The sequence below is a fragment of the Martes martes genome (assembly GCF_963455335.1).
Source record: "Martes martes genome assembly, chromosome: 9".
In the NCBI taxonomy this organism is placed as follows: Eukaryota; Metazoa; Chordata; class Mammalia; order Carnivora; family Mustelidae; genus Martes; species Martes martes.
In genome coordinates, this window is record NC_137896.1 from 104,988,939 (window position 1) to 105,009,297 (window position 20,359).

The 20,359-nt window shown below is 38.5% G+C and overlaps 1 protein-coding gene across 1 annotated transcript in view; it reads right to left on the bottom strand.

Annotated features, from left to right (window-relative positions):
• Positions 1-20,359, bottom strand: part of MTA3 (metastasis associated 1 family member 3) — a gene marked incomplete at its 5' end in the record, with an annotated part of 159,497 nt that overhangs the window by 132,709 nt on the left and 6,429 nt on the right. Inside the window, one exon of the mRNA XM_080814128.1 lies at positions 16,936-17,029. Within this exon, the coding sequence (XP_080670254.1) occupies positions 16,936-17,029 (94 nt within the window). The remainder of the gene's footprint in view (positions 1-16,935; positions 17,030-20,359) is intronic.

Sequence of the window (20,359 nt, forward strand, 5' to 3'; positions counted from 1 at the left end):
AATAGAAAATCTGATAAAACCAACACAAAGAAAGGAAGGAAGGAGAAGATACACACCCAGGATTTAAAATAAAACACGTTTAAATACAAAAGAAATAAATATCCTTTTTTTTTTTTTAAAGATTTTATTTATTTATTTGACAGAGACAGACACAGCAAGAGAGGGAACACAAGCAGGAGGAGTGGGAAAGGGAAAGGCAGGCTTCCCGCCAAGCAGGGAGCACAATGTGGGGCTCAATCCCAGGACCCTGGGATCAAGACCTGAGCTGAAGGCAGATGCTTACTGACTGAGCCACCCAGGCGCCCAGTCCTTAAATTTTCTTTTGGGTGTCATTATGGCCTCCTCCTACACGTTTTTCAGATGTATTTTCACTGTCATTCATTTTTTGAATCATTTGCAATTGAAGATTATATTTTATTTTAAGATTTATTTATTTTAGAGAGAGTATGAACGAGTATGCAAGCAGCGGTGGGGGGGGGGGGCAGAGGGAGAGGGAGAGAGATAATCTCAAGCAGACACTCCCACTCATTGTAGACCCTGAGATCATGAGCCAAAATCAAGAGTCAGACACTTAACCAACCAAGCCACCCAGGCATCCTGCAACTGAAGACTTTATTTCTCTTTTAGCACAATAGTTGCTTATAAGCATTTTCTAAATTTCTAAACTGGATACTAACATAGCTTGTTACCCTTTTATTGTCAATTATTTAGTCTGTTGCCTTGTAGACAGAATGTTCACAATGACAGTTGTGCATTCCTGCTTTTGGTACATGTTAAAGGTTTTCTTTGTGCCTTATGTATAGATGAATGTTATGAATAACAGTCTGTCTTTTAAAAGGAGAATGTATCCCACTCATTTTTTATCATTTGATATGTGTGACCTCATTCTGGCCATCTTATATTTACCTTATTGTTCTTCTTCCCTCTTCTCTTGAGTTGGGGTCTATTTGGGAACATTTTTAATTTATCTATTAATCTAGTAACAAAAGCGAAGTAAAATCAAGTCATTTATCTGTATCCTTCCATTGGTTACCCTTAAACTGAGATAGAGTTAATACAGTGAACTATCAAACATAACTGAACAATACCTATACTCTTCCCCTTCCCTCAAATATGACTTTTAAGAGACTTATACTTTCCTCTTTCCTGCCCTATTTCTAATGCTCTGATAATATGAACTTCTTCAAGCAGATGACCTGCTGAGCACAGAGCCCTACGCAGGGCTCGATCCCATGATCCATAACATCATGACCTGAGCCAAAACCAAGGGTCAGACACTTCACTGAGCCACCCAGGTGCCCCTGATAATATGTACTTTCATTCCTAAATTACTTGTACCACACCTTTGTATGTTGAAAATACCTTTTGATTGCTCATACTGTTACTGAATTATCAACTTAAAATAATTTGCTCTTCTACTATCTAAGAAATATGATCCTCATTCTTTTATTGGTAACTTTCTAAAAACTTTACAGGATCCTCAGTTTTTCTCTGGTGTTCTGAAATGAAGATTTTTGTCTTTCCTTCATTCAATCTAAAGATTCTTGTCCTTTAATTCTGGGGAAACGTTCGTTTTATTTTTTATTTTTTTTCTTTTTAATTCTTTTTAATTTAATTTTTAAGTTTAATCTTTTTAGTTCTTTTTAATTTTTTAAAAAATCCCCCAATGTTCTTCTTTTTAATAATTTTCCCCTTCATTTATTTTTTCATTTATTTTTACTACTTAAATCCATCAGTGTCTTTATCCTTCTATTCATTCCTTCTATTCATTCTTTTATTTCAACAAGCATTTTTAATTTCCCAAAATACTTCCTTATTCTGATTGTTCATTTATAACTGTATTTATTTCATAGAATCATTATATATATGCATAAATATATATGTACACAAAAATTCACAGATAAATGTTCCTAAACTTTTACTTTTCATAAATGTTTCAAAACTGGGCACGTAGGTGGCTCAGCCGGTTAAGCATCTAACTCCAGCTTGGGTCATGATCTCAGGGTCCTGGGATGGAGCCCTATGTCGGGCTTCCCACTCAGCATGGAGTATGCCTCTCCCTCTCCCTCTGAACCCAGCTTGTGTTCCTTCCTTCAAATAAATACATAAAACCTTAAAACAAACAAACAAACAAAAAAACAAAAAAACAAAAACTGGGACTATAACTTACGTATTTATCTCATTATTTAATCCAACCATATTATGTCATCTGTATATGTTGATATATGTAAGTCTATTTTCACTTAAATGGCTGAAAGGCATTCCAGAATATGTGTAGTAAACAAGGTTTGTTTAGTTCAGTATTCTATTGCTGGACACTTAGGTGCCTCCTATTTTTGCTATTGCAAAGGCACATTTCTAGGGCGCCTGGGTGGCTCAGCTGATTAAGCACCTGCCTTTGGCTCAGGTCATGATCTCAGGGTTCTGGGATTGAGCCCCACATCTGGATCCCTGCTCAGAGGGGCAGGGCCATTGCCTGGGAGGGAACCACAGAACCCTCTCCCTGCTACTCCACTTGCTGTGCTATCTTTCTCTGTCAAATAAGCAAATAAAAATTCTTTTAAAAAATAAATAAAGCCCCATTTCCTTAAGTACTTGTCTATGATTAGTACCCAGTAATGGAAATACTGAGTTTTAATTTTACTAGGTGTTCAAAATTTTCTCCTTTAAATTCCAGGTCAAGACAATATCAATCTCAGCTGAATATAAATATTTTTAACTTTTCTATTACTTGAAACTTTAACCTCTAATTTTGGGGAATTAGGGAAATATTAAGAATTTTTTTTTTTTTTTAGGGCACCTGGGTGACAAGTTAGTTAAGCATTTGCCTTCAGCTCAGGTCTGGGATCAAGCCCCGCATCCGGTTCCCTGCTCAGTGGGGAGTCTGCTTATCCCTCTCCCTCTCCCCCTCCCTCCCTACTCATGCTTGCTTTTTCTCTCAAATAAATAAATAAAATCTTTTTAAAAAATTTTCTCTTAATAAGCTCTATGCCCAACTTGAGGCCTGAACTCACAATTTCGAGATCAAGAATCACATGCTCTACTACCCACTAAGCCAGCAAGGCTCCAAGAACTTTTTTTTTATTTGTACGTACCAAGTAACTTCCACGTTCCCAGCATTATGGTGAACATTAGCACATATATTAAGTCAACAAGAAAGACACAGTTTCTGTTGTTCTGTGATACTGAGTTTAGTGCAGTGGTTTTTCAATGGATACTAATCTACAACCTAAGGAGTCCTTTGGAAATGGTGGGTCTGTGGGGGTGGGGGGAGAAGGTACCACAATGGAAATGGTACTAGTATTTCATATATAAAGGAATGTTAGACACCAAACTCAACAGCAAAAAAACAAATAATCCATTTAAAAATGGGCAGAGGACTTGAATAGACATTTTTCCAAATAAGACATACAGATGGCTAACAGATGCATGAAAACATCCTCAACATTAGTCATCATCAGGGGAAGACAAATCAAAGCTACAATGAGGTATCACCTCACACCTGTCAGAATGGCTAGTATGAAAAAAAACAAGAAATGGTGTGCCTGGGTGGCTCAGTCATTAAGTGTCTGACTCCGGCTCGAGTCATGATCCCAGGGTCCTGGGATAGAGCCCCACTTTGGGTTCCCTGCTCAGCGGGAAGACTGCTTCTCCCTCTCCCTTTCTAACTAAACAGATGCTTGTGTTTCCTTTCTCACTATCTCTCTCTGTGTTAAATAAATAAATAAAATCTTAAAAAAAAAAAAAAAGACAAGAAATAACAAGTGTTGGCAAGGATGTGGAGAAAAGGGATCCACTGTGGTCCACTATGGGAATGTAAACTGGTACAGCCACTGTGGAAAACAGTATGGAGGTGTCTCAAAAAATTAAAAATAGAAATATGTATGATCCAATAATTCTACTACTGGGCATTCACTACTCCCAAAAAAGAAAAACATTAACTTAAAGAGATATATGCACTCCCATGTTTACTGCAGCATTATGTACAATAGCCAAATTATAGAAACAGCCTAAGTGTCCACTGATAGATGAAAGGATAGAGATGCAGCGTGTGCACACATGCACACGTGCGCGCGCACACACACACACACACACACACAGAAATATTACACAGCCATAACAAAGAATAAAATCTGGCCATTTGTGACATGCGTGGACTAGGGCATTTTGCTAAGTGAAATGACGAATGAAAAGACAAATACCATATGATTTCACTAATATGACCAATCTAAAAACAAAATGAATGAACGAACAAAAATCAAACTCATAAATACAGAGAACTGGTGGTTGCCAGTATGGGATGATGGAGCAAAACAGGTGAAGGGGATTAAGAGGTATAAACTTTCAGTTACAACATAAATAAGTCACAGGGCTGAAAGATACAGATAGTCAATAATACTGTAATAACATTGTATGGTGAGAGATGGTAACTATACTTATTATGGTAATATTACATAATGTATAAAATAGTTGAATCATTGGGGCGCCTGGGTGACTCAGTCCTTAGGTGTCTACCTTCAGCTCGGTTCATGATCCTGGAGTCCTGGGATCAAGCCCCACATTGGGCTCCCCGCTTAGCAGGGAGTCTGTTTCTCCCTTTCCCTCTGCTGCTCCCCCTGACTGTGCTCAGCTCTCTCTCTCAAATAAGTAAAATATTTTTTTTAAAGATTCTATTTATTAGACAGACAGAGATCGCAAGTAGGCAGAGAGGCAGGCAGAGAGAGGAGGAAACAGGCTTCCCTCAGAGCAGAGAACCCATGCGGGGCTTGATCCCAGGACCCTGGGATCATGACCTGAGCTGAAGGTAGAGGCTTAACCCACTGAGCCACCCAGGCGCCCCTAAATAAAATATTTTTAAAAAATTAAAAGAAGAGTCAAATTACTATGTTGCACATCTGAAACTAATTTTAAAAAAAGAATGTTAGACAACATATAGATATACAACACATAGCAAAACAGTCCAGTACAAGAGAAATTTGATTCTCATGATTTTCAATGTCCCTCTGAACATTTATATAGGTGAAAAACATGACTCTGTTACTGGAAACTAGAGTTAGTTCCATTTAATGTAGGAGAAAAGAAATACTTTGGATATGGTTTTAATATAATTGACTTTTTCCAGGAATGCAACTGTCATTAAAAAAGAGAAAAACTATTTTGTTTCGTTCAGAACTTACCAAGAGCACCATTCTGAAAAGTCTCAACAAATATTAGCGTTCCTAATATAACATTTCAGTCAAATCTGTAACTGCTGCACTGCCAGCAATTCCATGCGTATACACAGACATTTCTTTTTTTTTAAGGTTTTATTTATTTATTTGAAAGAGAGTGAGCAAGCATGAGGGGGGGAAAGGCAGAGGGAGAAAAAGACTCCCCGCTGAGAAGGGAACCCGACGTGGAGCTCGATCCAGGGACCCTGAGATCATGACCTCAGACACTGGCAGACACTTAACCGACTGAGCCACCCAGGCAGCCCCATACAGACATTTCACAATTTCATTATGTCTTCCACTATAGTCCTGCCCCAATATTTACACATATTGAAATACAGTACATATGATATTATATTATACATTGTATTATATATTCTATTATGAATTGTTTTATATTTCAATTAGAACATAATATTGAGTTTGAGTTTTATTTTTTACATAAGTTACATTATCAATCAATTTCACTTCAGAATAATAAAGATGGCATTTTTCCTGACTTGTTCTTACTGTAGCCAAAAATTAAGTATGAGGAAAATATTCAGTATAAGGCATCACTGCAAGATCATTTAGTCAATCTGTCAAAAGAAAATAAGGTTCAGGAGCGCCTGACTGGCTCAGTTGGTTAACCGTCTGTCTTCAGCTCAGGCTGTGATCGTGGAATCCTGGGTTCGAACCCCACATCAGGCTCCCTGCTTGGTGGGGAGTGTGCTTCTCCTTCTGACCCTCCCCTCTCTAGTACTCTCTCTTTCTCATGCTCTCGATCAAATAAATAAATAAAATCTTGAAGAAAAAAAAAAGCTTTGAAAAAAAAGAAGAAAATGAGGTCTATTTAAAGAAAACTAAGATTTCATGAAATACTTTCAGTAGGCAGTGATAAGCTTTAATATTGATCTTAAAATGTCATTAAAAGGGACGCCTGGGTGGCTCAGTTGGTTGGGCAGCTGCCTTCAGCTCAGGTCATGATCCCAGCGTCCTGGAATGGAGTCCCACATCGGGCTCCTTGCTTGGCGGGGAGCCTGCTTCTCCCTCTGCCTCTGCCTGTGCTCGCTCACTCTCTCTCCCTCTCTCTCTCTGACAAGTAAATAAATAAAATCTTTTTTTAAAAAAGTCATTAAAATTACACAAAAACAGAAAATCTATTATGATCCTGTTCCAGTTAACTATTGCTGAGTTAGGAAACACTCCAAAACTTAACGGCACAAACAACAACCATTATATTTTGTTCACAGGTTCAGTGGGTAAAGAATTCAGACACAGCACAGCAATCTTGCCTTTGTTTCACAATGACCAGGGCTTGAACTGGAACTCAAATGGCTGAGACTGGACCAGCTGGTGGTTCCTTCAGCACCTAGGCCCTCAGCTAGGGCTGTCAACCAGGGCACCTATCCAGGCCCTCTCCATGGGGCTTGGCCTTCTCGAAGCAGGGTGGCTGAGTTTCCAGCAGGAACATCCTGAGAGCAAACATTCCCAGAGAGCCAGGCAGTAGCTGCATGGCCTTTCATGACCTAGTCTTAGGAGTCACACTGCATTACTTCCACTATACTGTACTGGTCCCAAAAACATGGACCCCAAATAGCAATGGAAGGAATGTCAAAGAATTTGGGGGCCGTATTTTAAAACCACCTGGGCTTGTTTTCAGCCAACCAAGATCCTGAAACAAAGTAACTGGTACCCTGGCTGTTCTTCAGATTTGTTCCCCTGCTAAATTAAAGCTACAAGTATTTGTACATGCAAATATAATGAACAAGACACATGAAGACTCGGAAGATAATCAAGACCGGGACCCCAACATTAAGGAACCTAACCGTGAGTACTCAGAATATACAAACGCTGTGCTAAGGCCAGGAAAGCAAGCTGGAGAGGGCAGAGCAGATGTATTAAAAAAAAAAAAAAATCAATTTCCATACTTTAAAGTAACAATTGTGATTACTGGTTACAAATCTTATAAAAAGAGGTGCTAAGGGGCACCTGGGTGGCTCAGTCAGTTGATTATCCAACTAGTGATTTCAGCTCAGGTCTTTCAGCTGTGGGATTGAGCCCCAATTTGGGCTCCACGCTTAGAGGGGAATCTGCTCCAGATGCTCTCTCTCCCTGTCCTTCTGCCCATCCCTGCCATACTCTCTCCCCAAATTAAATAAATAAATCTTTAAAAATAAATAAATAAAAGGAGCACCTGGGTGGATCAATTGCTTAAGCCTCTGCCTTCGGCTCAGGTCATAATCTCAGGGTCCTGGGATCAAGCAGGGAGCCTGCTTCTGTCCCTCCTCCTTTCCCTCTGCCCCTCCCCACCCCATGTTCTCTATCTCCCTCATATAAATAAAATCTTTTAAATAAATGAATAAATACATAAATAAATAAAGGTACAGATTATTTTATAAAATCCCATTTAAGTCCAAAAATCCTATAAAATATAATAAACATTCTATATCTTTTTAATAATTATAAATATACTACCTGAACTTAAAAATAAAGTTCCCAATAATGCCCTTTGACACCAAGACATTTTATAAGAACACAATGACTCAGACCAGGATGTGATAAGAACTGGGTATAGAAGTCACTTCACCTTTTACCACATCCTCAACTGTCTTATTTAAAATTTTAAGATCAAGGACGCCTGGCTGGCTCTGTTGGAAGAGCATGCAACTCTTGGTGTCAGGGCTGGGAGTTCAAGGCCCACACTGGGTGTAGACATTACTAAAAAAATAATAGTTAATTAAGAATGTCAACACTACTTTCTGATTCTAGTCAAAATAATAATACAAAAATGCCAGAACCATCAATAACTTGGTAAACAATATGAACAGGACTTAAGGTAGGCAGCATCAGTCTCTCCCCAGTTCTCTCCATGAGCTAATTTTGGTTTTATAATTCTGAGCAGGAATAAATAAATCTCCCCATCTTCCTTCCCTTTCTTTTTCTTTTTCCTTATTTTTTTAAAGATTTTATTTATTTGACAGAGAGACAGCAAGAGAGGGAATACAAGCAGCAGGAGAGGGAGAGGGAGAAGCAGGGAGCCCAATGCAGGGCTCGATCCTGAGACCCTGGAACCATGACCTGAGCTGACGCCTAACAACTGAAACACCTAGGTGCCCGCTTCCTTCCTTTTCTTCTTCAACAAAGCCCCAAGTGTGTGCGTGTTGTAGTGGAAACACACAGGCAAAAAGAATGAACATTCATCAGAAAATGACTATTCTCATTCATCTCATTTTCCCTACATCTCAACTTCAGCCCCCAGTAAGTGACACAACAGGTGCGAAGTTAGGAAGAAAATTCTAATGAAAGAAGACAGCTGTTAAGTGTAGTAAACACTTTACTTTTTGCCTGACAGGTTAAATACAGCAGCAGGTGACTCAAAATTTAATTTTCTAAAGCTTTACAATTTTTACTTAAAAATATAAAATCTTAAAAGAGAAAAAAAGCGGGGAGGGCACCTGGCTGGCTCAGTCCAGAAACAATGCAACTCTTGATCTCAGGGTTGTAAGCTCGAGCCCCACACCAGGTATAAAGACTACTTAAAAACACTTTTTTTTTTTTTTTGAGAGAGGGTGCTAGTGGGGAAGGGGGGGCAGAATCATAAACAGTCTCCACACTCAGTATGGAGCCCCACATAGGGCTTTTGATCACGTGACCCTGAGATCATGACCTGAGCTGAAATCAAGAGTTGGATACTTAACTGACTGAGCCACTCAAGTGCCCCTCAAAAACAAGATCTTGGAGCACCTGGGTGGCTCAGTCAGTTAGCGTCGGCCTTCGGCTCAGGTCACAATCCCAGGGTCCTGGGATCAAGGACTTCCTGCTCAGCAGAGAGTCTGATTCTCCCTCACTCTCTCCCTCTGTGTACGCTCTGTCTCTCTCAAATAAATCAATAAATCTTTTGTAAAAAACTTTTTTTAAATAAATAAATAAATAATAAAGCTTTACATTTTAGGAATCACAATATAAAAGTATACAACATGTCAGAAAACATCTAAAACATGAGAACCAGACCATAAAGAGTACTGATGAAATTCACTTCTGAAAACCCTATCACTCCTGAGAACCATGCCCATTTGAAACTGACATATTTTCTTTAAGCCAAATTCCATTTTTTTAAAGATTTTATTTATTTATTTGACACAGAGAGACACAGTGAGAGAGGGGAACACAAGAGGGGGAGCAGGAGAGGGAGAAGCAGGGTCCCGATGCACAACTTGATTCCGGGACCCTGGGATCACGACCTGAGCCAAAGGCAGACGCCTAATGACTGAGCCACCCAGGCATCCCCAAAATTCCATTTCTAATAGATTAAGAGAATTGATATGGCTTTTTTTTTTTTAAGATTTTATTTATTTATTTGACAGAGAGACAGACCACAAGTAGGCAGAGAGGCAGGCAGAGAGAGAGGGAAGCAGGCTCCCCGCTGAGCAGAGAGCCCGATGCGGGACTCGATCCCAGGACCCTGGGATCATGACCTGAGCTGAAGGCAGAGGCTTTAACCCACTGAACGACCCAGGTGCCCCTTGACATTGCTTTTAAAAACAAAGTATATACTCTGGCTTTTCATGAAATTACCTTACTAAAGTCAGATTTCTTTTAATTCTTAGAAAGACAACAAAAGAGGTAGCTGGGTGGCTCAGTCAGTTAAGTATCTGCCTTCTGCTCAGGTCACGAGCCCAGGGTCCTGCTCTGCGGGGAGTCTGCTTCTCCCTCTACCCCTCCTACACCCAGCCCACCCCCACTCTGCTCGCTCACTCTCTCTCTCAAATATATATATATATATACATATATATATGTATATATATATATATAATAACACCATGAAATATCCAATCTGTTAAAAGTACATGGCAATCTAGGCATTGCACTGCTCATCTCAAAAGAAAGTATCTCCCCCTGTGGTCAGACTGTGGTCTCCAAGACCATTTCCCAGTAAAAGGAGCCAGGACTCCACAGAGATGAAGTGTGAGGCAAGAAGTGTAAAAGATGAACCTGGAACATCTTGTCATATCAGAAAAGCAAGTAAGATAATAAAGATTAGGGGCACCTGGATGGCTCAATGGGTTAAGCCTCTGCCTTCAGCTCAGGTCATGATCTCAGGGTCCTGGGATCGAGTCCCACATCGGGCTCTCTGCTCAGCAGGGAGCCTGCTTCTCCCTCTCTCTCTGCCTGCCTCTCTACTTGTGACCTCTGTCTCTGTTAAATAAATAAGTACAATCTTTAAAAAAAAAGATAATAAAGACTACTAAGATCATTTCAAAATGACTCAAGAACCAACCTAAATGAGCCCTCTGGCCAAAGGAGTACAATCTTTGAGTATCAGTAAAGATAATAACTGAAGGGTGCCTGGGTGGCTCAGTCTGTTAAGCGTCCACCTTCAGCTCAGGTCATGATTCTGGGGAGGGGCTCCCTGCTTCTCCCTCTCCTTCTGCCCCTCACCCTGCTTGTGGTCTCTCTCACGCATGCACTTTCTCTTCTGCCCTCTCTCTCTCTCTCTCTCTAATAAATAAATAAAATGTTTTTAAAAAGGATAATAATTGATATATGTCCAAATCCTTGAGCTCATGATGAAACTGGTGACCTTTGGAGCATGCCAGGAACCATCTCATTATTTTTAAAACTGGTAATAACTAAAAAAAAGGAAAAAGCACATCCAAGCCTTTAATTTAACCTGCCTGAACCTGAAGATTAACCTGATAGCTGATGTAAGGAATATTCACTTCACAGAAATAGTCTACCCAGTAAATGAGGGGATGATAGAACTAAAAGCACAATTTTCACAACTTTAACGAAATAATCAAGGCAATCATCAATCAACAATGATAACATTACAAAAAGATAATTTAAAAATTCTGTTTTTATGAGCACCTGGCTGGCTGAGTCAGTAGAGAATGTGACTCTTGATCTCAGGGTTCTAAGTTCAAGCCCCACATTGGGTGTAGAGATTACTAAAAAATAAAATCTTTAAGATGAAAATTCTGTTTTTACTCTTTGCTATTAAAGACATTAGTAGGAAATTTTGCAAAATCTGAATAAATCTAGATTAGTGTACCATCATCCTTGGTTAGATAAGAAACTCTCCTTTTTTAAAAAAAAGATATACACAGAAGTATCTTTAGGAATTATGGGAAGTAAGTCTTGAACTTACTTTCAAATGGCTCAAAACAGAATAAATACTTACTAGAGCAAATAGAGTAAATATAATGGAGCAAACAGAGTAAAATGTGAATATTTTGGATGAAAAGCATATGAGATTTCTCGGTAATGTTTTTAGTAATTTTTCTGTAAATCTAAAAATTATTTTGAAGTAAAATGTTAAGGGAAAAAAAGAGAGAAACAGGTAACAATACATTATGGACCTCATAAAAGAAGTGCACAGCACTACCTCAAGAAGTAATCTTGAACCCACTACCTCACCTCTCCTCCAAAAACACCCTATGACTTTAGATCATCTAGAATCTGAACCTAACTATCCATCTACAGAAAAAACATGGTAAAGGACACAACAGAGATGAAAAAACTACTCCAGACCAAAGGAAACTACAGAATGAATAACCAGTTATCTTCAAATATTGAGGGACAGAGACAAGGAATATGAATCAATATCCACACAAAAATCTGTACATGAATGTTCACAATAGTTAGTTATTCAAGATAACCAGAAAGTGAAACCACCCAAATTGTCCATCAATTGAAGAATAAACAAAATGTTTATCCATCCAATGGAATATCATTCAGCTATAAAAACTAATGAAGGAATTTAGGCAATAACATGGAAAAAACTTGAAAATATTATGCTAAATTTTTAAAATACAGACACAAATTATTTTTATTAGGGGTACCTGGCTGGTTCTGCTGGCAGAGCATGCGACTCTGGATCTACTGAGTTCAAGCCCCAGGAAGGGCACAGAACTTACTTAAAACAAACAAACAAACAAACAAATAAAAAAACAAAACAGGGGCGCCTGGGCGGCTCAGTGGGTTAAGCCTCTGCCTTCAGCTCAGGTCATGATCCTAGGGTCCTGGGATCGTGCCCCACATCAGGCTCTCTGCTCCACAAGGAGCCTGCTTCCCCTTCTCTCTCTGCCTGCCTCTCGGCCTACTTGTGATCTCTCTCTCTCTCTGTCAAATAAATAAAAATAAAACCTTTAAAAAAAAACAAAACAAAACAAAACAAAAACCCACATGTGCATATTATATGATTCCTTGATATGATATGTCCAGAAGAGACAATCTATAGGGACAGAAAGTATACTGGTGGCTTCCAGAGGCTGAGAGGAAGGGGGAATGAGAAGTAACTGGTTTCCTTTTGCAGTGGAGAAAACATTTTGAAATTAGATAGTGGTAATATTTACAGAGGTTTGTAAGTATACTAAAAACCACTCAATTGTTCACTTCAAAAGAATGAATTTCATGCTATGTGAATGATGTATCGATTAAAAAAATGAACGGACAAGGAAAAAAACACTGAAGAGTACTATCAATCAATCATAACCTATTAATCTTATTTGGATCTTGATTTAAACAACTATAAAAAAGAAAAAACTATAAAAGAAAGAACATGAAAACTAAGTAGATATTTAACAATATTGTTTACAGAATCCTAAATAATCAAAGAAAAATGAGTAAGTTAAAGATTGACCACATAGTTGCCAAGTATCCCCCCTAAAAGAACTTACTAAATACAAAGGGACACCACCTTGACCAAGTCATCAAACCTAACATAACCAATATTAAGACAAACCAATTATGTGCATCTTAATACAATACACTGAGAGGGACACAACATGACTTCCATGGCATCCCTAAAAAAAAAAAAATAGCCTGCAAAAAAGAACATAACATAACCTGACTCTAATCATGAGGAAACATGAGATGAACACAAATTGAGCATTATTCTACAAAATAAGTGGCCTGTTTTCTTCAAAAATATTAAGGTCAGAAAACACAAAGACACAAACTGGTTCCATAACAAGGAGAAGGGACAATAAAGTACAATGAGTCTGGATTTTATTGTAAACTAAGAAAAAATATATATAGCTATAAAGAACACCACTGGTACATAAAATTTGATTAAGGACTATGAATAATGGGGGTTTTTTTGTGTGGTTTTTTAAAGATTTTATTTATTTATTTGACAGAGAGAGATCACAAGTAGGCAGAGAGGCAGGCAGAGAAAGAGGGGTAAGTGCCGCTGAGCAGAGAGACCGATGCGGGGCTCGATCCCAGGACCCCGAGATCATGACCTGAGCTGAAGGCAGAGGCTTTAACCCTCTCAGCCACCCAGGCATTCCTGTTTTTGTTTTAAAAGATTTTATTTATTTATTTATTTATTTGACAGAGAGAGAGAGAGAGACAGTGAGAGAGGGAACACAAGCAGGAGAAGCAGGAGAGAGAGAAGCAGGCTTCCTGTCAAGCAGGGAGCCCAGATGCAGGGCTAAATCCCAGGACCCTGGGATCATGACCCAAGCCGAAGGCAGACGCTTAAGGACTGAGTCACCCAGTCACCCCTGAATAATGGTTTTGTGTGAATATTAGGTTTCCTGACTTGTTTACTCTACTGTGATTATGTAAAACAATTTCCTTGCATTTGGAAAAGCTCGCTGAAGTCTCCAACTTACTCTCAAACAACTCAGTTTATACACATAAAAAGAATGATAAAGTCAATAGGACAAAATGTTAATTACTGAATCTGGATAAAGAGTATGCGGGAGTTCCCTGTATATTCTTGGCACTCTGAATGACACCGTATCCTTTAGAAATACATACTGCAATATTAACAGATGAAATGGTAAGATATCGCTGATGAGCTTCAAAATAGGGGGATGTGAAGGGGTACAGATGAGTTAATTGGTCATTTGTTGATAACTATTAAAGAAAAGTAATGGAAACATCAGGGGGATTATACTATTCTCTGTACTTCTGAATGTTTGGAATTTTCTGTAATAAAAAGGTTTAAAGAAGTATACAATGGAAAGGTTTTTAAACGGAGAAACTGAGGCTCAGGAAAATTAAGTGGCAACCACACCCAGGAGTTCAGCTTTGAAATCTTTCCAATGTACGACTCTCTCTCCAATAATCCTCCTTTAAAACCTTCTTATATAGTAAGAACTATCCAGGCAGTTTTATTCTCCCCACCTGAAATTTTGGTCAATACCAAAGAGAAATACAGTAAGATACTTCTGACACCACCTTTGAGAGTAAACTCAGTAAATGATGGAAGAAACTGACAAATGCAGACAGAGGTAATCCACCCAAAGAAGTGATCTACAAATTGCTGAGAAGGTAGAAAAACCAACCGATGTTTATTAAGCACCAATTTATGACCTTAGATCATTTAATCCTCACATCAATGCTGGCACAATTTTTTCTAATTTTGGTAAAATATATATATAACACAAATGAGGTGATATTTTTTTTCAATCTCATTTTACACATGAGGAGAATGGAAATAAGAAATTAAGTATTTTCCCAAGACAAAGTAGCAAACTAGCAAAGCAGAATCTGAACCCAGGACTTTCTCTAAACTACATGCTTGCCATTATACTATTTGATTGACTCTTAAATCTCTTACATTTAGTTTCTAAGACTCAATACCAAGAGCTTAATCAATTCTGATTTTCTACATCTACAAGCTTCCATGAACAGTCAGCAGACCCCCTAACAATCTTTATACTACACTACACTACCTTTGCTGCAGCAACTTTAGAACCTACATTAAAAGCTAAATTAAATCCAGAAGTATATGAGTATTAATGAGACATTTTATCTTTCTTAAGCTTATGTTGTAAATGGTAAATAAAATCCAAATAATTTTGCAAAGCCACTATTACAACACACTGAATTCATAAACTTTAGCTACAGCTAAAGTAACTGATTAGTATGTCATTTGAAAAGGAGTATTCTGGTCTCACACAGGATAGACAGATATAAATGCCCTAAATCTGTCAATATATAAATTATAAATAATATGGAACTCATATCATTCTTTCTAAAGAAAAAAAATAGAAAGAAATTTTAAAACAGTATGAACTACATGGGCGCCTGTGTGGCTCAGTGGTTAAGTGTCTGACTCCTGATTTCAGCTCAGGTCATGGTCTTAGGGTTCTGGAATTGAGCTCCACACTCCAGCTTGGAGTCAGCTTGGAATTCTCTCTCCCTCTCCCTCTGTCCCGCTCTCTCTCTCTCTCTCTCTCTCTCAAATAAATAAAAAAATAAAATCTTTAAAAAAAAGAAAAACACTATGAACTACAGCAGAAAATATAGTAGGAATTTAACTTACGCAACAACCAATCTGCCTGATCAAACCAGTGATCCACTGGAGAAGTGATTATCAAACAGACACAGAACAAACCGGTGCACATGAAAGCCCCCTTACCAAAACCTTCAAAAGCTTCAGGATCTACAAGACCAGAGCATTACAAATCAGTGTCAAACTGAAAAACACACATACATATGGTCCTAGTCTCATATATTTTGTAGCATGAAAATGGCTTCAAAATAAAGTACTCATATTCCACATATTTCTTCTTTCTTAAAATTTAAATCACTTTTTTTTCTTTATGATTCTGTTTGTCGTTTTAAAACTCAAAGGGGTAGAGCACCTGCTGGCTCAGTCAGCAGAGTATGTGACTCTTGATCTCGGGGTTGTGAGTTCAAGCCCCATGTTGGGTGCAGAGATTTCTTTTTTTTTTTTAAAGATTTTATTTATTTATTTGACAGACAGAGATCACAAGTAGGCAGAGAAGCAGGCGGGGGTGGGGGGGAGCAGGCTCCCCACCGAGCAGAGAGCCCAATACAGGGCTCAATCCCAGGACCCTGAGATCATGATATGAGCAGAGGCTTAACCCACTGAGCCACCCAGGTGCTCCGGGTGCAGAGATTTCTTAAAAATAAAATCTTTGAAGAGATAAGTAAAATGAAAAACAAATTTCAAAATAAAAAAATAACAAAAGGAGCTAAAATATGTCAAAGCTGTTGAATGGGGGAAAAATAAAGGTTAATCGGGCACCTGGGTGGCTCAGTGGGTTAAAGCTGCTGCCTTCGGCTCAGGTCATGATCCCAGCGTCCTGGGATCGAGCCCCGCATCGGGCTCTCTGCTCAGCAGGGAGCCTGCTTCCTCCCTTCTCTCTCTGCCTGCCTCTCTGCCTGCTTGTGATCTGTCTGTCAAATAAATAAATAAAAAATCTTAAAAAAAAAAAAAAATAAAAAAAATAAAGGTTAATCTACAAACAAGGGCTCAGAGTTGCTATCTACTAGGAATTCACCATATCTAAATATCACTTTGCACTTCTTTTTCTGGCAAACCTTTTTCTCATATATACCTAATTCTATATACATATAATAAATTATTAGAATTTTTTTAAATGTAACTATTACCCAGTTGCTTTAGAAGGGGAAAAATGTCCTCCAAAATACCAATAAAGTACAAATGTCCTCATATTTAAATCTTTTCAAAACCACCACTGAAAATTGCAGATGGCAAAACATTACTCTGATTGTCTGTGGAAGCCTACTTGCAAAGAGTTCTATTTCAATATATTGACTAATATACATGTGATGCAACCTAAGAAAATACATACTAAAAACTGAGTAACACCCAAAAAATTACTCCCATCTAAACTAAGAGGAAGACAAATGGGAAAGCAAAAAGCTACATGTGACACAAAAAGTATTTTTTCTCCTTAAAACATTAAAACATCTTTTAATTTTCCAAAAAAAATTAAAAAGACAATTAACTTACTAGCATGCTTGTCTGCAAGCATTATAAGCGTGTTCGAAATATCTCGTCGTCTATAAAAGCACACTACTTTTGCTTCCACGTTGCCAGTTGCAGTCTAAGAAATAAGAAAAATAAAAGTTATGTATACTGAATAGTAGACTCAAATAGTTTATAAAACAAAACTAAATACAATACGATTATAAGAACACTCTCATTTATAGTGTGCCAACCCCAACTGCGGGATAATCAAAGAGCTAAAAAATTTAAATGAGGATAAGCAGCATTTGCAAAGGTTCCAAGTGAAACCGAAATGTCAAACATACAATAACTTATTAGCATTAATTAAACTAAAGTGATCAGATCGCTTTAATGAGCCAGAGAGTGAAATCTGATTAGCCTTGAGAAACCAGTACCCCAAATTTTAAAAGCCACAATGTAACTTATTCAAGACAGTTAAACATATCTCCTCCAAACCCACTCCCAGAAGCATAGGCTAAGAGTAAAATCATGCAGACCCCTCCTAAACATGATGGTGAAGCTCTGTGAATGCGGGGAGCCATCACCCAGAATGGAGCAGACGACTCAGAAAAGCATTCTCCAGCCCAGGTACATCTATGAATCCATAATAGTCAATATTCTCAGCTCCTTTATCTTCACATGTGAAAGTATTAAAAACTTTGAGTTATGAACACTGAAGCTCTTATTTATTTTTGACTACCGTCTAGAATAGAACCAATATTCAGTTAGGTTGTAATTTACTGCAGCTGGGGCCCAGGCTCCTACTCTCCTATTCCTTACGAATTCTGAGAACGTTCAAGGTCAATCATTCATTACAAAGTTCCTTGTAAAAACACATAGATTACAGTCAAATTCCAGTTTTCCAAAAAATTTGAGAACAAATTTTCAGAATTTCTCTGGGCTTACAAATATATTCAGACATAAAGAAATAAGAATAAGCATATGCTGCAGTAAATGTGTCGATTTTATGAAGTTCAGCAGCAGTATTTTAGAGTGAGAAACAGTCATGGAGAAATATTGTCCCTTTGAATTGAAATCATATTAAATCCTAACCAAAGTGCTTCTGTATTTCACAATATTGTGATCAAATACATCCTCCAGAAGTAATGATCCAGCAATCTAATAAATGAACAGGCCAGTATTTCAAGTAAATAAAATCTATCAAATGACTATGATTACATGCTCTTTATCAGTTCTGTTTTAAGACAAAAGCATGTTCAAAACCCAAAGCAATCATTTAAAGGCATATTTTTTCCTACCTCTCTAGTGAGTTCCTCCACTAGGAATACTTTACAAAACTAATTAAATTCTTATTTAAACCTGCTTGAGGTAGAGGGGCATAGTTCAAAATAAAGAGTCTCTTCTGAACGATGCACACGCTTAGCTATCAGGTATTTTATAACTACAGTATTCCTCTTTCCCTCTACAAATACACACACACACACACACAGCCTTTCAAGCATGCCTCTAAAGTTAAGCTACTCAAACTGTGGTCCAAGGCCCAGTCTACAACTCCTGCTGCGTAATGAAATGAGAATAGAGATTGAGAATGTGTGTTAGAGCATTTAGTAAAATTTAACCTACTGAACCTAATAATGAAAAATGAAGACTTGCTGGGCGCCTGGGTGGCTCAGTGGGTTATGCCCCTGCCTTTGGCTCAGGTCATGATTTCAGGGTCCTGGGATCAAGGCCCGCATCAGGCTCTCTGCTCAGCGGGGAGCCTGCTCCGCACAAACCACCCCCACCCCCGCCCCGCGCCCGCCACTGCCTGCCTCTCTGCCTACTTGTGTTCTCTCTGTCAAATAAATGGATAAAATCTTTAAAAAAATAAGAATAAAAATAAAAAAGACAACATGTGAACTTCATTTTTCTATTTTTTTTTTTGTTTAATTTAACTTTATAAAAGCAGTTTGAGATAGTGAACCTTCTTAAAAATCTTTCAGCACAAATAGTTTGCCATGCACTGCTCTAAAGACCTAGGTTAGGAGCTCCTGGCTGGCTCAGTCGGTAGAGCATGCGACTCTTGATCTCAGAGTTGTGAGTTTGAGCCCCACACTGGATGGAGAAATTACTTAAAACCTTAAGAAGGGTGCCTGAGGGGTGCCTGGGTGGCTCAATGGGTTAAAGCCTCTGCCTTCGGCTCAGGTCAGGATCCTAGGGTCCTGGGATCGAGCCCTGCATCGGGCTCTCCGCTCAGTAGGGAGCCTGCTTCCCCCACCCCCGCTCTCTGCCTGCCTCTCTGCCTACTTGTGATTTCTGTCAAATAAATAAATAAAAATCTTAAAATTTAAAAAAAAAGGTTAGAAATTTTTTAAAAGGGGGGGGGTGCCTGAGTGGGGCAGTCGGTTAAGCGGTTGGTTGGAGATGGAGCCCTAGTGTCCAGCTCCACATTCAGCAGGGGATCTGCTGGAGATTCTCTTTTCCTCTCCCTCTGCCCCTCCTCACCATTCATGGGGCATGGGAGCTCTCTCCCTCTCTCTCTCAAATAAATAAATAAATCCTTAAAAAAAAATAAAAAAGATGAAGCCACAATGACAGCAATTTCTTTGCCATGTTCTTTTCTCCATTTAGGCTGCAGCCTCTTAAATCCCTATTCTGTCAAGCACATTTACTAAAATATCCTCTATCGGTAAGGGGCTTTTCTTAAGCTCTAAAATCATTTATTTTATTTTTTTTTTAAGATTTTATTTATTTATTGGACAGATTGAGAGAGAGAGCACAAGTAGGCAGAGAGGCAGGCAGAGAGAGAGAGGAAGGGAAGCAGTCTCCTTGCTGAGCAGAGCCAGATGCAGGGCTCAATCTCAGAACCCTGGGATCATGACCTGAGCCAAAGGCAGAGACTTTAACCCACTGAGCCACCCAGGCGCCCCTAAAATCATTTTAGTCAACCTTTTACTCGTGTCTGTTTCTATCCCAACTTAGGAAACATTATTAAAGCAAAAACAAAACAAAAAACCCACTACACACACACTTTCCATTTCAGAAAGTACATGGTTTGCCTAAAGAAAAGAACAAGGGAAAAGTGACTTTCCTTTCCCGATTTGTCCTTATCCCCAAGAGACCCCAAGTGGTAGGAGGTGTCTTACCTTGGGTTTCATGAGGGAATCTCCTGAAACTATGTGCAAATTCCTATATGTGCAAATGCAGATGGAAATAGACGGTACCATCAAACACTCAAAGAAATTAGTGACTCCCCTTTCCCAACCAAAATGACAGAAGGCACAAAATGGTAAAATGAATCTCAGAACGAGTCAGATGGCCAATAAAATGTACAGAGTATGAAGGTACACACAAGTTTTACAAAATACGCATCAAAAACAAAACAAAAATAGCAAGTAACATGCTAATTTTTTCACGAGCTTAACTTCCAAAACGTCCTGAAACTATACCGTTACTATGAGCCCACAGCTTTCTCTCACATGCATGC